This window comes from Diceros bicornis, chromosome 40 (genome assembly GCF_020826845.1).
Source record: "Diceros bicornis minor isolate mBicDic1 chromosome 40, mDicBic1.mat.cur, whole genome shotgun sequence".
Classification (NCBI taxonomy): domain Eukaryota; kingdom Metazoa; phylum Chordata; class Mammalia; order Perissodactyla; family Rhinocerotidae; genus Diceros; species Diceros bicornis.
Genome location: NC_080779.1, coordinates 11,753,223 through 11,769,844, shown reverse-complemented (window position 1 = coordinate 11,769,844; position 16,622 = coordinate 11,753,223). Strand labels below are relative to the sequence as shown.

The following is a 16,622-nucleotide window of genomic DNA, read 5'->3' as shown; positions in this document are numbered from 1 at the left end:
TCAAAGCTTCAGTTTTTCCATCTGTAAAAGGGGATAATGAAACATGTTTTGGGTTGTGTGAGGAATAAATGATAATGCGTACAAAGTGCTTTGTTCACTAAATGTCCCAAGAGTGGGAATGTCATGGTGCCTTGTGTCCTGTTCTCACAGCTCTGTCTCCAGGACTGGAATGCTCCCTAGGTGTCACAAGGGCCACGCTTGCTGGAGTTCAGACTCTTAAGTGTGCACCCCTCTGGGTTGTTGGGGGAAGAAAATATTTGTTATTCCTAAATTGTATTTACTTACCTTACCATGGTATCATAAAGTTAATAGAATTTCTTTCTCTAATATTCCATCCACTCTCTCAGGCTGAGTTAGTACAAAAACTTTAGGGCCGGCCCCGTGGCTTAGCAGTTAAGTGCGCGTGCTCCGCTGCTGGCGGCCCGGGTTCGGATCCCGGGCGCGCACCGACACACCGCTTCTCCGGCCATGCTGAGGCCGCGTCCCACATACAGCAACTAGACAGATGTGCAGCTATGACATACAACTATCTACTCGGGCTTTGGGGAGAAAAATAAAAGGAGGAGGATTGGCAATAGATGTTAGCTCAGAGCCGGTCTTCCTCAGCAAAAAGAGGAGGATTATCGTGGATGTTAGCTCAGGGCTGATCTTCCTCACACACACAGACAAAAAAAGCTTTATGATTCTGTGAAGAAAGGTGAGATTTCAGTAGAAAGCAGTATGAGCAGAACAGGTGCTATTAAGTTGCAGTGCCTTCCTTGTTAAGGTGCGAGGTGGTGGTGCCATATGATGAGGAGGATATGTCAAGGAAGGTTGGAGGAGGAGTGGTAAAACTTGTGATTGAATAATTGGTGTTGCACAGCGATATGACCATCCCTTAGTATTGGAGTCCTAAGTTAAGGGCTGTATCTTCATTTCTTTGATTCATTCGCACCCCCTCTAAGTTTCCACTTGTGAACGAGACCACCAGAATTTGCCTCTCAGTGAACATACTTATTCATCAAATGTATTTTAATGGAGTTATTGCAGTTCTAGGTAAAGACTATGCAACCTGAGTTAGTTATCTAGTACTCGGTGATAGTAGAAAATTTAGGAAGATAGGAACATTGCCATCTTTTTCTCTTGGGATTTAAAAGCTTCCCTTGAATGCTGTTCCTTCTACTGCTAGGTTCCTCTCTGTGGGTTAGGGACAGGCTTCATTAGAGGCAGGCAGACAAGCTGCCACAGTGCCCTGCATTTTAAAACCATGTGGTATGATTTTTTTTCTTGAAATGTGTGTCGTAAGTGTAATTCATATTTACAAATGCAGGGTGGCAATTTTGACTGTTAGAAACATGAAGGAGAGTTGAAAATAAGGGCGTTTTTCTTAGCTTGGACATCTGCCAAGAATTAAGTTTTCCGTTTAAAGAAACAAATGTGCATTTTCCTCATTTAAAGACTAAAAATGAATCAAATGCCATGAAAAAGTTACTCTACTGAAGGGGACAATTCTGGTTAGTGTGAGCCAGTGTAACTTTGCATGAAGTAATACCGATTGCAGTAACAGTTTTTTTTTTTTTTTAAAGATTTTATTTATTTATTTTTTCCCCCCAAAGCCCCAGTAGATTGTTGTACGTCATAGTTGCACATCCTTCCAGTTGCCGTATGTGGGACGCGGCCTCAGCATGGCCGGAGAAGCGGTGCGTCGGTGCGTGCCCGGGATCCGAACCCGGGCCGCCAGCAGCGGAGCGCGCGCACCCAACCGCTAAGCCACGGGGCCGGCCTGCAGTAACAGTTTTAATTCTACATCATGCTATGTCTGCTAACCTTTTGAGAGTGTTGAGGGGAAATAATTTAAGCTGTTTCTTTAAAAACAAAAGACTTCGGTAGTGGGAATTTGACAAGTTGGTAGGAACAGTAGGAGTCCCTCTCTTGCATTTTATATAATCACTATGGAAAGGGGATCCTGCTGCCATTATACCGTGGGCAGCTAACTTAATAATAAAATTCAATCAGGGTTCTTCATCTGTAAAATAGGATAATTACCTGCTTTGTTGCCCTCATAGGATTTTTCGGGATCTGTTGAGAAAATAGCTGTGAATAGCATTTGGGGGCTTTTCATCATTAGATAAGTGCGGTAATATTTACATGGTGCTTCATAAATAAAACAAGTGATAGCCCTTTAATCTCTGTCTTCTGGCGTTTTATATCCCTGGAGGGACACCATATCCAAGAAATGTAGGCAGTAGGATAAGAAAGTCAAGTTCATAGCTGGATGTCAGGAATGTATATTTAATAGGGACCAAGTCATTTACCCGGGTATTTTAAGAATGGATGATACAATGGAAAGAAAGGTCCTATTAATATTAAGTTTCACATCTCTCCATGCACAGGCCAGGCATTTTAGTGACACAGCATGCTGGATCCAGAGTCAGGTGAAGGAAAGCGTTCATATTGTTCATCTATAGTGAGCAGGCTGCATGAAGCAGCCTTTAAGAGAGAATGTAGAGGTCCAATTGGAATGATATAGTAGATAGCTCAAACTTCAGTGAACGATGCCTTTTCCTGTATCCTTAAGTCCCCAGCACAGTGCAATTGGTTACGATTGTGTGTATTTTCTCTTCACATACTACTGAGGCAGTATGAAGGAAGGCCATTTGTTACGGCTAAAGCGATGCCAAGGGAGCATGGGTAGAGCCTCCCTCATGAGTTGGCGACCTGGCTTTCACACACTTAAGCTCGTAGCTCACTCTGAGAGGGGAGTCATTAATATATTCTCTCTTGGGTGGTGTTCAGTAAATCACAGAAAAATTTTATCCTGTCAAAAAACTCTTCATGTAACCTCCTTAGCACAAGATTACATGCATGTTAATATTTAGTACATTCAGTCCCAGCTTTAGTATTTTTCCTCAGGCTATTCTGCTGGCCATTTTGGTTCCTTGACACAAAGATGGCCCATCTCAGCAGATAGATTGTTACTTTAGTTAGATTTAAATTTAGAGGTTTTCTTTTTTTTTTTTTTATTAATAATTGGAGAAGTACATTACTTCCTCCCTACCCCCTCATCCCCCCATATTGGCCATGCCTTTTGAAAATGAGAATCAGCCTAAATTGACTAGGTTTGAGGTGGCTGCAAGCTGAATTAGGGAGAAAGGATCAGGGAATCAGCATGGGCCTCTGGTGGGAGTGGAGAAGGAAGGCGCTCATCTGAGTGCCCACTGTATGCCAGGTATGATGGCCAGGGCTTTATGTACTCTGCACTTTACTTATAGCCTGTCTTATTCTAGAAAGGACTTAAAGTGCCTTAACACATTGGATCCTACGGTGATCTTAGGAAGCTCGTAGAAGTTAAGCAGCCTTTTCAAGGAGACAGAGTAACGAGGTGGTAGTGGAGGAATGATATCCCAAGGCTGCCTGAATCCCGGAATCATTTCTTCCAGTACATTGTCTTGTTTCTTAGAAAGGAGGCAGCCAGAATTCTTAGACAGTTTCCTGATTTAAACTTAAATTTAAAATGGACCTAATTTTGGAAGACCTGGTATGTGTTAGTGAAGATTAATGCCTTTGCGTGGTCTGTCCTCTGACACAAAAATAATTGATTAGTTGTTAGGTCCTGATTGAAGACTAGGAAGGTAGTTCATGTTGGGGACAGTGGAGGGAGGTGGTGGCATCTGTTGGAATGAGGTTCTTGGCCTGTGGATTTTATTTGTCCTAGTTTCATGTATGTTAAGTCGTTGCACAGTTCCTGCTGGTGAACTGCTGGGCTATTGCTGGACTCCATTCCACCATGACCACATATAATTGAGACATAATTGTAATAGAGTGTCATTTTCATGGAGTCGTTTTGTCCGAGTTGTAACTTGAGTTCCTCCATAACCTTTCCAGAATAAATGGAGAGCTTTCCTTAGGTTTCAAGTTCTAAAGCTCATAACTCTTGTCATCATGAGACCACAAGAGAGGCAGGCTCTTGGAAACTATGGGGACGTTCTTTCTGTTTTAATTTATTGCAGAAGGGCTATTTTCCACAAAGTCCTTAAGTAGTAGGTCATGCTCAGGATATCTGGGTAGCTCTTTGTTATTTGCCTGAGAAATAACCAGCAGAGCGTTGCAAAGAGTGGATAGAGAGGAACTAGACTGACAATAATTAAATCCAATACTCTTCATCTGGGTGAGAGGAGAATGACATCAAATTTGTTTGAAATACCTAGTGATACAAATGGATAACACATCTTTAGGTCCTGGGTCAGGAGTTAATGTAACTGTAAGAAAGTGTGCATGTGCGTGCTCTCTCTCTCTCTGTGTCACCCCAATCTCTTTATATGCTCCCTTTATTCTGGCTAATTATTCTCCATCTTCCCTACTTTGGGACTGCAAGAAAGCTTCAAAGAAGACTTTCAGTATAACTCTTGTAAAATCAAGTAATGGGTATTGAGAGTACACTAGGGAAAAATGACTATTATCCGTTTTTGACAATAAATATCTAGAGATTTTTTTTTTTGGTTATTTCCTTCATGTGCAATGTAAAGAAAGAAAGAGTGGTCAACCTGATGTATAGAAGAAAACATTATTTAAGTTGCTTGGATTGAGAGATAATGATACATAAATTAAACCTGGGAAAGAAAGAGGGAATTGATGCTTTATCAAAACTCATTTGTTCTACTAATTGTTTGTTTATTAAGTGTGGTTCATTAGTATAACAAACCATATTCTATTGGAGAACATGGGTCTATTTTATCATCACTTTTGGGAAAGAGTATAGAAGAAATGATTAGTTGAAACTTCAGCCATTCTGTTTTAATGATTGTGTGCAAAGGTGGTGCTGATTATCTTTCTTTTCTCTGTTTTTCAGGGTCGACATGTTAAAACAGGTCAGCTGGCGGCCATCAAAGTTATGGATGTCACTGAGGTAAGGTTGGATCACAAATATTTTTAAAGAAATCATTAGATAAACGACAAGGACCCCCTGTCCCTTCAACCGCCAGTGTAGAAGTATTGTTCTGTTTGGAGAATCGATCTTGAGCAAATTGCCCTCCTGTGACATTGTGGGTTCATAAGGTCCAGCAGACTAGTTGACTTAAATTGTTGCAGATGATCCCCAAGTAACTAAGAATCAGTAGCATTTTCTTTAAAAAAAAAAAAAAAAGTCTGAGTGATGTCATCCTTGGCAACATAATGGACCATAATTGGAAACATCTTCTCTAATGGAAAAGAAAAGATTTGAGAAGGGATCATGGAGGTCACATGAATAGGGAGGTTGAGGGGTGTGGGGTGGGGAAAAGCTTCTCTAGGGTATTAGGCCACATTTGGGCCATTTCTTTTATTTTTAACATGGGGGAAAGAAAGCAGATCCAGCCAAGTTCCCAGAGGTTTGAAAACAGAAACATCTGCTAGAATGCTGAGCAGATTGTTGGCAAATTTAGTAGCAAAAAATAGTTCTTGAAATGGTCACATGAGGATTTACTGTGTAGCTTTAGATGGGAAAGAGGAGAGATTAACTCAGACAAAAAGAGTATATGTGCCTGTGTGTGCATGAACATATATGCACAAGTCCAATATTTAAAAAAATAGCCATAGATTATAATGAACTAAATCCATCTAATTTTAAATTATTTTCATCTGAAATTTTACTTTACACTTTCACAATTGCTTCTAACTTGCCTAATTATCAATAAGATTTACCATCATATATCTACAGAGTCTAGAGAGAGTTAACCAGCAGCCTTGGGGATTTGGGATATCTTTAAATCAAGCCATAATCTTCCCAAATCAGGGGTCTGTTGAGGGAGATAATGGCTAAACTGATCTCAGGTGTACAGTTGAGTAATCGAGAGAAGTCTCTGCTGCCCTGTTCTCGCCTTGGTCTCTAATAACCTGCTCATCTCCAGTGTGCATATTTTTTAGTAAGAATTAGAAAACATTGTCTCTGGACCACAGGACAACTGATAGAGCTTTATACAAACATTTGAAGATGTGACATTTTATGAGGTGACTGCTCTCTTTTCTCTGTCAAAGAGGATATGGAGACTTTATAATGAAAAAAGTACCATTGCTTGGTTGAATGGCCAAGAGATTCTTGTAACGTACTGTGATATGGACTATTCTGTTACATTGTAGTGATCCTATCTTAGTGTCCAACTCAGTGGGAATTGGATGCTTTCCAGTTAAATATTATTTTTAGGATTCTTTTAAAGAGTGGTTAAAGAGCAGCGAATTCTAACTTACTGTAATTTAAATACAATAGTCAAGTTATTTTTGAAGTGCTCTCTGAATGGAATGATCAGTGGCACCTTCCTACCAAGTCTCCGTTTATGCCACTGTGCATTTTGCTGGAGCCTGCGTTCTTTGACGTTTGTTACACACTTCCTGACTTGTTTACAGGCAGACTTGTTTTAAATGTAATCTTTTCGAATTTTATGAAGCATTTGGAAGTCCTGAGAATCAAGTTTCTTCCCTCCCTTCAGCCTGTGCTGCCCTGGCTGACATAGCTGTTGTGGCTAGCCAGGCTTTGTTCCCTTTCACATCTCAAATGGAATCTAAATGAGGTGTTTCTTCTCTATAGAGGTCCTCTTCATCTAAGCCTGGCTCCGCTTATAAGTGTGCAATATATGATCACTTTTATAAAAAAGTGTGAAATATAGAAAAATATTTTAATAAGTTAAATCCTTATACTTCCATCACCTTATAGTAACCATTGTTGGTGCTTTGGTGTATTTCCTTTCAATCATCTCTCTATGAGCATAGCTATAAAATGCATATCGGTGTGTGTAATAGATGCTTTTGTATTCCACTTTTGTTGAGTTGTATACAAAAGGTATTTCCTTGCCTGAAAAATCAGGTGGTGGTGGACAAATACATTTTCAGGACTCCTTTAAAAATAATTATGCAAAACCCATGTGTTCAAGTAAGATGAAAAGCAGATGGCGAGTCTTCAGAACAAATACAAACCCAATCAACCATTTACCATGTTGGCCTCTCAGTAGTGTTTCTTGTGTGGTGGTTTCATATGCTGACCTCTATACTGAGTGACCTCTGTACTATAGCTGGGGGCACAGTGAGGGCCAGAGCAAGTGTTGATTATGAATTGAGGGCATCGTGCAGCTGGCACCCTGGAAAGCATGCCCCGCACAACCCCCCCCCCCCCCCCCCCCCGTAAAGTAGTAGGCACTGGCCTGGGTGGGACCTGGGAGCAGCAGGAACCAGGCTGGCATGAGGGAGAATTTGAACTGATGTTTGTGGTTTCAACTCCAGCAGGAAGGGCTGTTGGAGAGAGGGTTCTGTTGAGGAGAGCAGGATTCTGCATGGTTTCTGACTTCTATTCATTTCGTCTCAGGAGCAAAAAGGTGTGAATGCTTATTCTTGGGAAAAATCACACACTTGTCCTGACTCTTGAGCCTATTCCTTAGGTGAAGTTGAGAGGCAATTACCAGGCTACTAGTTATTCCTCAGGCTCAGATGGCCAGAAGAGCAGCAGGCTTGGGAAGGTAAATGGTGTGGCTGCTCTTCTTCTCAGCTGTCAGTTATGGGCAGCCCTGAGTGAATGTCCTCTAGGCTGGCTGCACTGAGTCCACTTCATCTGCTTTATTTGATTACGTGACCCTGGAAAATAAAGCCAACTGAGAATTCAGATTTCACCCTGAGGTGAGGTGGCAGGGACTATGTAGGAAACTAAAGGGTCTGGAAGGGAGGCATTTATTTGCAAGAGATGTATAGATCTCTTTATATTTCTTCTTGAACTTTAACAAATCTTTAGGATTTTGCAGGGCTCTTTTTAAAGAAAGCTTGTCATTTATCTGATTGGTTGTGAGAAGGATTTAAGGAGCAGGTTAAGGATATGTTCAAACAGGACAAGACCAGCACATGAAATCTATAATACGTTGTTTTTGTTTTTGAAATAATTATAGATTTGCAGGAATTTGCAGAAAAGTGTATAGGGAGGTCCCATGTACCCTGCACCCACTTTTCCCCAGTGGTAACATGTTGCATAACTATATACAATATTATAACTGAAGTCCACACACAAAACAAAGCGAGGCAAATAATTGCTTTTATGAGCTAAAGATTTGACCTGGACCCCCATGTTGGATTATCGTAACTGAGACTGCTCCATTGCACTGTGTCTGCCCGCATGGCTTGGAACCAAGGCAGCCACTGGAAACTGCCGTTGATAATAGTCCACAGAGCTTATTCAGATTTCTCCTTATTCAGCGTTTGACCTGCACTCATTTGTGAGTGTGTGTGTGTGTGTGTGTGTGTGTGATGTGTTTTGAAGGATACTTGAATTGGTTGTTTGAATTCTTGGTAGCCCCTTCATTTCAATCTTTGTGTCTTAATGTCAAACTTGTATTATTGCTGTTATACATAAGGAACTGATAGTTTGTTTCTTGCAGTTTTGGGGTATCCCGTTATTTTGAGTTAACACTTTGGAAGGTAAAAAAGTGAATTAGCTAAATCAGTAATTCTCAACTTGGAGTCCATAAAGTCTTTGAATAAGATTTGTCTCTAAGAATTAAATTTTATGTTTTCATTTTAATAATTTTCCCCGAATTTTTTTTTTTTTGGGTGAGAAAGATCAGCCCTGAGCTAGCACCCGTGCTAATCCTCCTCTTTTTGCTGAGGAAGACCAGCTCTGAGCTAACATCTATTGCCAGTCTTCCTCCTTTTTTTTTGCCCCCCAAAGCCCCAGTAGATAGTTGTATGTCATAGTTGCACATCCTTCTAGTTGCTGTATGTGGGACACCGCCTCAGCATGGCCAGAGAAGCAGTGCGTCGGTGCGTGCCCGGGATCTGAACCCGGGCTGCCAGTAGCAGAGCGCGCACACTTAACTGCTAAGTTAAGTGCAGGGCCGGCCCTTCCCCAAACTTTTTATTATGAAAATGTTCGTAATTAGAGAACTGTTGAAAGAATGAACACTTTCTACCCCTCACTTAGATTCAACAGTTGTTAACATTTTGTTTGTGTTTATGTTGTATGTGTTTTGTTGTGGCAGCACCATGACGCTTCACTTGTAAATACTTGAGCATGCTTCTCTTAAAATAAAGACAGTCTTCTACACAATGATAATACCACCCAGGAGAATTAATTAGTAATTCCCGAATTTTACCTAATGTTCAGTCTATATTCAGATATCCTCAATTGTGCCAAGAATGTTTTTATAACCACTCTTTCAAATCATAGTCCAATCGAGGTTTGTGCATTATGTTTGGTTATCTTTTAACTCATTTTTAATCTAGATCAGTTCCTCTGGACCCTCTTTGCCCCTCCCACTATTTTTTTTTAAAAAGAAATTGACTTTTGGAAGAATCTAGCCAATTGTTTTGTAAAATATCCCATATTCTGGATTTGTCTGATAGTTTCCTCATGTTGTGCTTTAACTTATTCCTCCCTCCTATATTTCCTGTAAACTGGAAATTAGGTTGAGAGGCTTGATAAGACACAGATTAGATATATTTTGGTGAGAACACCTCGTTGGTGGTACTAGGTACTTCATGTTGCATCACAGCAGGGGGCACATTCATTCTAGTTGTCTCACTATTAGTGAAGCCAAATTTGATCTCTTGATTAAAGAGGTGACTGCCAGAGCTGTCTTCTATAAACGTGCATATTAGCTTTGCACTACATAAATAATCTTGAGGGTGATACTTTGGCACTGTGTAAGTATTCTGTTCACCAACACTTTTTTAACTAATGGTTTTGGCATTCATTTGATGATCCTTGCCTGAGTTAGTTATTACTGTGAAATGATGAGTTTCAGATTTTACCTTCTGTATTTATTAGTTAGCATCAGTCTCCACAGAAGAAGTTCCGTTCTGACCTACTCCCACCCTTCCTTGTCTTCTCTCTTTTTCTGGATATTGCTATAGACATGGGCAATTTTATTTATTCAGTGTGTTTCCATCAGTTAAAGCTGCTATTATTATTAAATAATCAAATTGTGCCACATTTGATTCAGCCTGGCTTCTGCAGCTCTTTGACATGACTCCATTAGTTTTTTAGTACTTCCTTGTTTTCTGGCACAAGTAGATATTTGAAGCTCACCTGCATGAATGTGGAATCCCTTCCTCTGAGGAGCCTTAGTTCCTTATAGTGGGAAATGTATTTAGAAACCAAAATCTGGACGCTCATTGCTGCTGTGGTATTACTGCTTCTAGGCCCTTTCAATAGAGCGTGGAAATATGTTTTTCAAAAATCAGAGTTTTATCTTAATTTCTTTTATCTAGTGTATTTTATATTTCTTTCTCTTTTCTCCTAGACTGAAAAATCTTGGTTCCTAATAAAATAACACTTTTACTTTCTTGCTTTATCCTTCAGTGAACATAAAATCATTTCAGAATTACAATAATAATGTTATTACTTAACAGGAGACATGGAGTGAAGTTTAAGATTTCTCTGAAGTTCTTTGTCATTAGAATATGTTTGTTAAGGATTTACAGTTAGAGTGCTGTATTCAGAAGTTACTTGAAATAATTCTTTTCTCTGTATGGTTTATTAATTTGGTATGTAGCTAGATTGTTTCTATTTTGATTCATTTAATAGGGTTTGCTTTTCCTCCTGATTAAATTAACTTTTTTTTTTGCAATGGAGACTGGCCCTGGGCTAACATCCTCTACTTTATATGGGACGCTGCCACAGCACGGTTTGACAAGTGGTGCGTCGGTGTGCGCCCGGGATCCGAGCCTGCGAACCCCGGGCTGCCGAAGCAGAGCGCGCGGGCACTTAACCACTGCGCCACCGGGCTGGCCCCTAGATTTAATTTTTGAATGTGTAAATCATTTACATAGTTCACAAGTCAAAACTATATAAATAAGTGTGCATTTTGATAAACAATTTAAATAACTTTAGGCTAGATCATCTGGGTGATGGGCCACCTCATGCCTGAGTGTTACTGTGCAGTTTCAGTGCCCTTAGTTGTGTTTGTTATTGCTTTGGGCAGAGCAGGGCTAAACATTTCTCAGTGTGATGCAGAGACAACAGAGGCAAACTTCATATCTGGTGTTTTATATCACACAGAGGTGAAGTGGTGCTCTGTGGAAGGATGTTTCACTGCAGTTCACCTCCACTGAGTGGAAGAGCTGCATCCAGTCCAGTCTTCTGGCCGGTCCAGTGGTCTTGCCTCCACTTGGCCTTTCTGGCATAGGGTGGGGATAATGTAGGAGCGTCTCAACGTTTGGTCTCTGGACCCACAGCAGCACTTGGGAGCTTGTTAGAAATACAGTGTCTCAGGTTCCATCCCAGACTACTGCATTAGAAATTCTGGGTTGGGGCCCAGCAATCTGGGTTTTAACAAGCCCTCCAGGGGATTCTGAAGTCCTCTCAAGTTTGAAAACCCTTACATTAATGGAACCTTAGGAAAGAAGTCACCCCCTCATGTCTGCAAGTGAAGAATTCCAGCTCAGAGACACTGACACTTCTTTTATTTATTTATTTATTTTTTTGTGAGGAGGATCAGCCCTGAGCTAACATCTACGCTAATCCTCCTCTTTTTGCTGAGGAAGACTGGCCCTGAGCTAACATCTATTGCCAATCTTCCTCCTCTTTTTTTAAATCCTTTTTCCCCCCAAAGCCCCAGTAGATAGTTGTATGTCATAGTTGCACATCCTTCTAGTTGCTGTATGTGGGACGCCACCTCAGCGTGGCCCGACAAGCGGTGCGTCTGTGCGTGCCGGGTATCCGAGCCCCAGCCGCCAGTAGTGCAGCGCGCGCGTGCTTAACCGCTAAGCCATGGAGCTGGCCCCGGCACTGACGCTTCTTGCTCAGGAATACATTGCTAGTTAGATTTCAGGGGTTAGAACTCAGATCTTTGATTCTCAACTTACTGAACCTTTAAAAGTATTTACAGTTTCAAACATCAGGTTCTACTTAGGCTTGCTGAGAGAGCTGATTTGATTTGGACCTTAAAGGATAGATGCATCTTGACTCTTTTTCTTCATTCTAAAGTTTGTTTTTAGCAGATCAGCCAGAGCAGACTTTCTTTTAGTCTTACAACCAAAATGTTTGTGATTGGTAATTGTGGCATATTCCTTGGAGGGCAGGAAGATGCTGGGCCTGGTGCCCGTTGGGGCATAGGAAGCCCCTCAGTTGATTTTATTGATGATCCTCCATATTCCTTGCACTGTGCTCCTGGTTATGTGAGAATAAAAGCTATGTAAAAACTTGGCCTTGCCTAGAACAGGCAGTAAAAACCTAGCCTCTGTCTATCATAGATAGACAGGCAAGAGCCACAGGAGAGGCGACCCAGTGCTAAGCTGTGTATATCACATCTGGTGGACAGGTATTTGAGTGCCAGCTGAGCTAGGTCCACAGAGGAAGAGGACAAATTTGTTGCTCTCAGGGAGTTCTCTGGCAAGAGGGAGCAAAACAAGCTTACTCCAGTGACAAAGCAAGGCCTTGTGAGGCTTAACAATTTTACCCCTTTTCAGTTGGAGGGGGGCACAGTGTAATGAATGTGCTGTTCTTGTCTAGACTGAAAATAAGAACAAAAGGAAGGGAGGGCGAGATCTCTGTGGACTGTGTGACCTATTGTTTCATCCTGTTGTTCCTCAGAGGCCGGTTAAATGCTGCAGGCCTTACCGCTTGGTACAGGCTTCAACCATTTCAGGGAACTGGTGGCACTTTCTCCCTGCCCTTCCGCGGCTCTGGCAGCCTCACCATGGGATCGTTCAGGGTTGTCAGGGAGAGCAGTCAGTGCATCAGTGAGGCCACGCTCCGCTCTCAGTTTTTGACAGTGCTTGTGTGTCCCCCTGCTCCCAAACATTCTTTCTTGCCTCATCGTCTTCTGCTTTTTACCTTTCTTAACAAACTACCTTCTTTCTCTTAGCTACTGAGAGAGAAACTGATGTGCCAAGTTTGTGGGATGCTGCATTTCCTTGTCTGACATTTTCTGACCTTAGATAGCTTCTAACTTAATGTAAATGATCTTGATCTTAGATTTCAACTTGCTCATTTGGATTGTTTTCCTTACTCAGCCTTTCTATAGAGTAAAGTTCATAAGTTGTACCTCTGTATTTTTTTTTTTTTAATATTGGTACAAGACAAGTCCTTGAAGAAAAGCTCTTAAAAATCAATTAGAAGTTGATTAAATTTTGATTTATTTTAATTAAACAGTATGACAGTGATTTTGAGAATAGTTTCACTGTATCCTCATAGAATACAGCAGTTTTTCTATCTTATTTTCGTTATCATCTCCCTAAGAAGCCTTTTAAGATATTTTTTCCTAATCATCCCCTGTGAAATTGTAAAATCTGTATATATCTGTTCATGTACTGTATGTATGTCTTTATGCTTTATACATAAAAGTGGTAAATTTTTCTCAACCTCTAAGAACGGCTTTTCGTCTCCAGCGGGGATGATACCACCCACATTGAGAACACCTCGTGTAGAGTAAGTTAAAGGACCTTTTACAAAAGTAAGCTTTGTGCTATTACTAATATTTTCCTTTTTAAAAAAATTCACTAGATATTGGAATTAGTCTTCAGCAGTGAAGAAGATCTACTAGCTGGGAAAGTGTAGAGTGGATGAAGTGAACTAATATTTTTTTAAGGACTTGTGCCAGGTATCACATTGGGTAGGGTACAGGCACTTGCTTGAATTCATGCAGCAGCCTTGGAGACAGGTATCATCATCTCCTCTATCTAGATGAAAGAACAAAGGCTGGGACTCTGACCCAAGCTTTTCTGATTGTAAAGCTTGCCCCTCTTTCTCCGATCCCTCTGTCCTTCTTTCCCCTAAAGTGATATAAAGTTCAATTAGGGTAAGGTCGAACAGCTCAACAAATAGGTACCTGTTAAAGTATTTTAAAAATAAGTATGCTGGAGATGATGCAATAGTGATATTTTTTAAAGGTTTTTTTATTTTTTTTTTGGCAGGGATAGAATGTATTTCTATTTTGGAGTAATTCATTCTGATTTAAGAATGCAACTGGGAAGTTACAAGATAAAATTCTCCTGTTTTCTTCTTGTCTATTTAATAAGTAAATAAGCAGAGGAAGGTTAAGACTAAGTTAGCTGTATATACCTCAGCAGACATTTTATGTTTTTCATGTTGAAGGGCTTTCATTTTATTTATGGATGACAACAATTAATGTTCAGAAAGGTGATTGACATGCCCCAAATTCCATAGCTTGTTGCGAGAATAGCATCCCAATCTTCTTTTCATTGAACCGTGATATCTTCTAGTTCAGTTTGGGAGCATAGCAGTGGTATTCTGTAGTTGGTTTCTAATGTAGTGGCAAATAACAAATTGCAATGCCTTGTAAATCGTAGGTATTCAAATCTTAGATGAATTGAACAGGTTCTATTTTTGGTGGGTACTTGGAGAAACATGTACTAGATACACATTATTGGTTTCATTGTCTAAGAAAACTATAATAATATATTGTCGCAATAGAGGATTCTTAAAGATAGGATCATGTTTTATAGCATTCTCACTTTTTGTAATCAAAAATATTTAATAATCATAGATGTTATGCATTAAATAAATAATAGTAAGACCTGCTCTTCACACTTAAATTTCATCGCTCTAGGAAAGAAAAGAAAGGAGTCCTTTAAAATTATTGGTGGTTAGAAAGAGTGAGTACATTTCTGGGTTTTGTTTTTAGAATTGTCATTGAACTAATAAAAATGATTTATCTTTTTTTTTCCTCTTTCTTATGAACATAAATTTGAGGCCTATAAATATTTTTCAAGGTGAATTTATAGTTTATGAGCCTCATAGAAAGTTGGCCTCATTGTTTAATAGTCATGTCCTGGCTTTCATCCCAAGACAGTATTAACATCCTTTCTTAGACTAGGGCCTAGAATTAAATTTAATAAAGCTTCAGTTTCCTCATCTGTAAAATGGAATAATAATTCCCACCTCTTGGGCTTTTGTCAGAATTAAAATTATATAATAAATATGAAGTGTCTAGCATATTAATTTTTACATGGTAAATGAGAGTTTCTTTGTTCCCTTCTCCTCATTAAAGATATTAAAATAAAATAACTCAACACTTTTGCTAAAGACGTTTTAGCACACCCAGGTGCCCTCCTTAGCTACTGTTCTCATGACCTCTCCCAGGTGGCCCTCCTTCTCTCTGTCTTTCATCCCTGCAGGCTTGTGCATCAGGTGGCTTCTTTGTCCCTTCTGGTTATAGCCACCACTGTCTGGTCCTTGGCTACTTTTGTCCTGCCCTGTGAGGTATTTTCTAGTGCTATTTTAATGACTACCTAGAGGAGAAGTTTCCACATGTTCATTTCATGCTTATGTTATTCTCTACTAGATTAGACTTTTTGTGGGGAGCTAACTCTTTTAGGATTCTCATAGCCCTTCCAGGCTTATGACAGAGCCCTTCACGTGGCTGGTGGTCACCTTATATTTGTTGCTTCTAAAACATGTCCTGGCAATTTTAAAGGAGAATTTCCAAAAGTGTTTTGAGCATTGGCACAAAAAAAAAATATAGATCTCGTTTTATAAAATTAGTCAGCCCTTATTTTAATGTGTATGGGCTAGTATATTTTTTATTATATTGCTTTATAATCATATATTTTCTCTGTTGCTTTGTGGGGTAGTTTTAAATATTAAAAAGGAATAGAGAAAATATATCATTCATTCTTACTGAAAATATGACAAAGTACTAATTGCTTTGGTCAGATGCAGTTTTGGTTCATTGGGACTAGAAATGGCAAATGTCAACCATGGTTTTCAGGTTTTTGTTTTTTTAAATGGTATTCATGAAGTTGCACTAATTCATTCATTTAAACAGTTACTGCACCCACAGTCTTTTTAATACATACTATTCTCAGATCTGGGGTGGAATAAAAAGATTAGTTCTCTGGAAGGAGCCAGTGCTATTGGTGCTCTAGAAGGAGCTATTCTTGATCTCCTGGTAAAATAAAACTTGCTGTGAAAGGATGCTCTCTATCATTGTTAATGAACAGTCTCCAGGCAGAGCTTCCAGTTTCTTAGTTTCATTCCATCACTTCATGAAGCAAAGCATTTTTCTAAGTAAAACAAATAGTTGAATTAAAAAGTTTTATATAACCTAAATTGCTATTTTTTAAAATATGGACGCTGTTCTTTAGCAATCCCATCCTCCCTCCCAGTGTTTTTTTTTTTTTAATTGGCTATAAATGTAAAATTTTGTTTTTTGTCTTGACACTTCCTTTCTTACTTCTATTCCCAGCAAATTTATTGAAAAGGATGTGTATTGGAGGTTCTCAAGGCCATCCTCAGGTTCAGTGATTCGCTAGGAGAACTCCCCGGACTCGGCATATGGTTGTACCCTTAGCTGTGATTTGTAGTACAATGGAAGGACACAAGCAAAATCAGCAAAGGGAGCTGCAGCCTTGCCCTTTCTCACTTGGTGGCAACTCCAACCTTATATTTGCTCCAGCCAAAAAAGCCTTGGAGTCTTCTGCGACTGCTCTCTTTCTGTTATATACCACTCATCTCGTCTGGTAGGAAATCTTGTTAGTGCTACCTTCAAACAATATCCAGTTTGTGTCAAAATAATCTTGGCCAGTGGTGGGCAGTGGGAGGGAGTAGGGCACAAGTTAATAACTGTTGTATCTGGGTTAGAGGTACAAGAGAGTTACACTACTTTCTCTACTTTTGTGTATTTGAAATTCATAGCAAGTTATAATAGTCTGTAAGTCTGTAAGAAAATTCT

The 16,622-nt window shown here is 39.8% G+C and overlaps 1 protein-coding gene across 50 annotated transcripts in view; it reads left to right on the top strand.

The window, feature by feature from the left end:
- MAP4K4 (mitogen-activated protein kinase kinase kinase kinase 4) overlaps window positions 1-16,622 on the top strand; it is a 198,495-nt gene that overhangs the window by 84,807 nt on the left and 97,066 nt on the right. For all 50 annotated transcript variants that reach the window (XM_058534402.1, XM_058534397.1, XM_058534396.1 and 47 more), the window contains exon 3: window positions 4,829-4,885. In XM_058534402.1, the coding sequence (XP_058390385.1) occupies window positions 4,829-4,885 (57 nt within the window). The remainder of the gene's footprint in view (window positions 1-4,828; window positions 4,886-16,622) is intronic.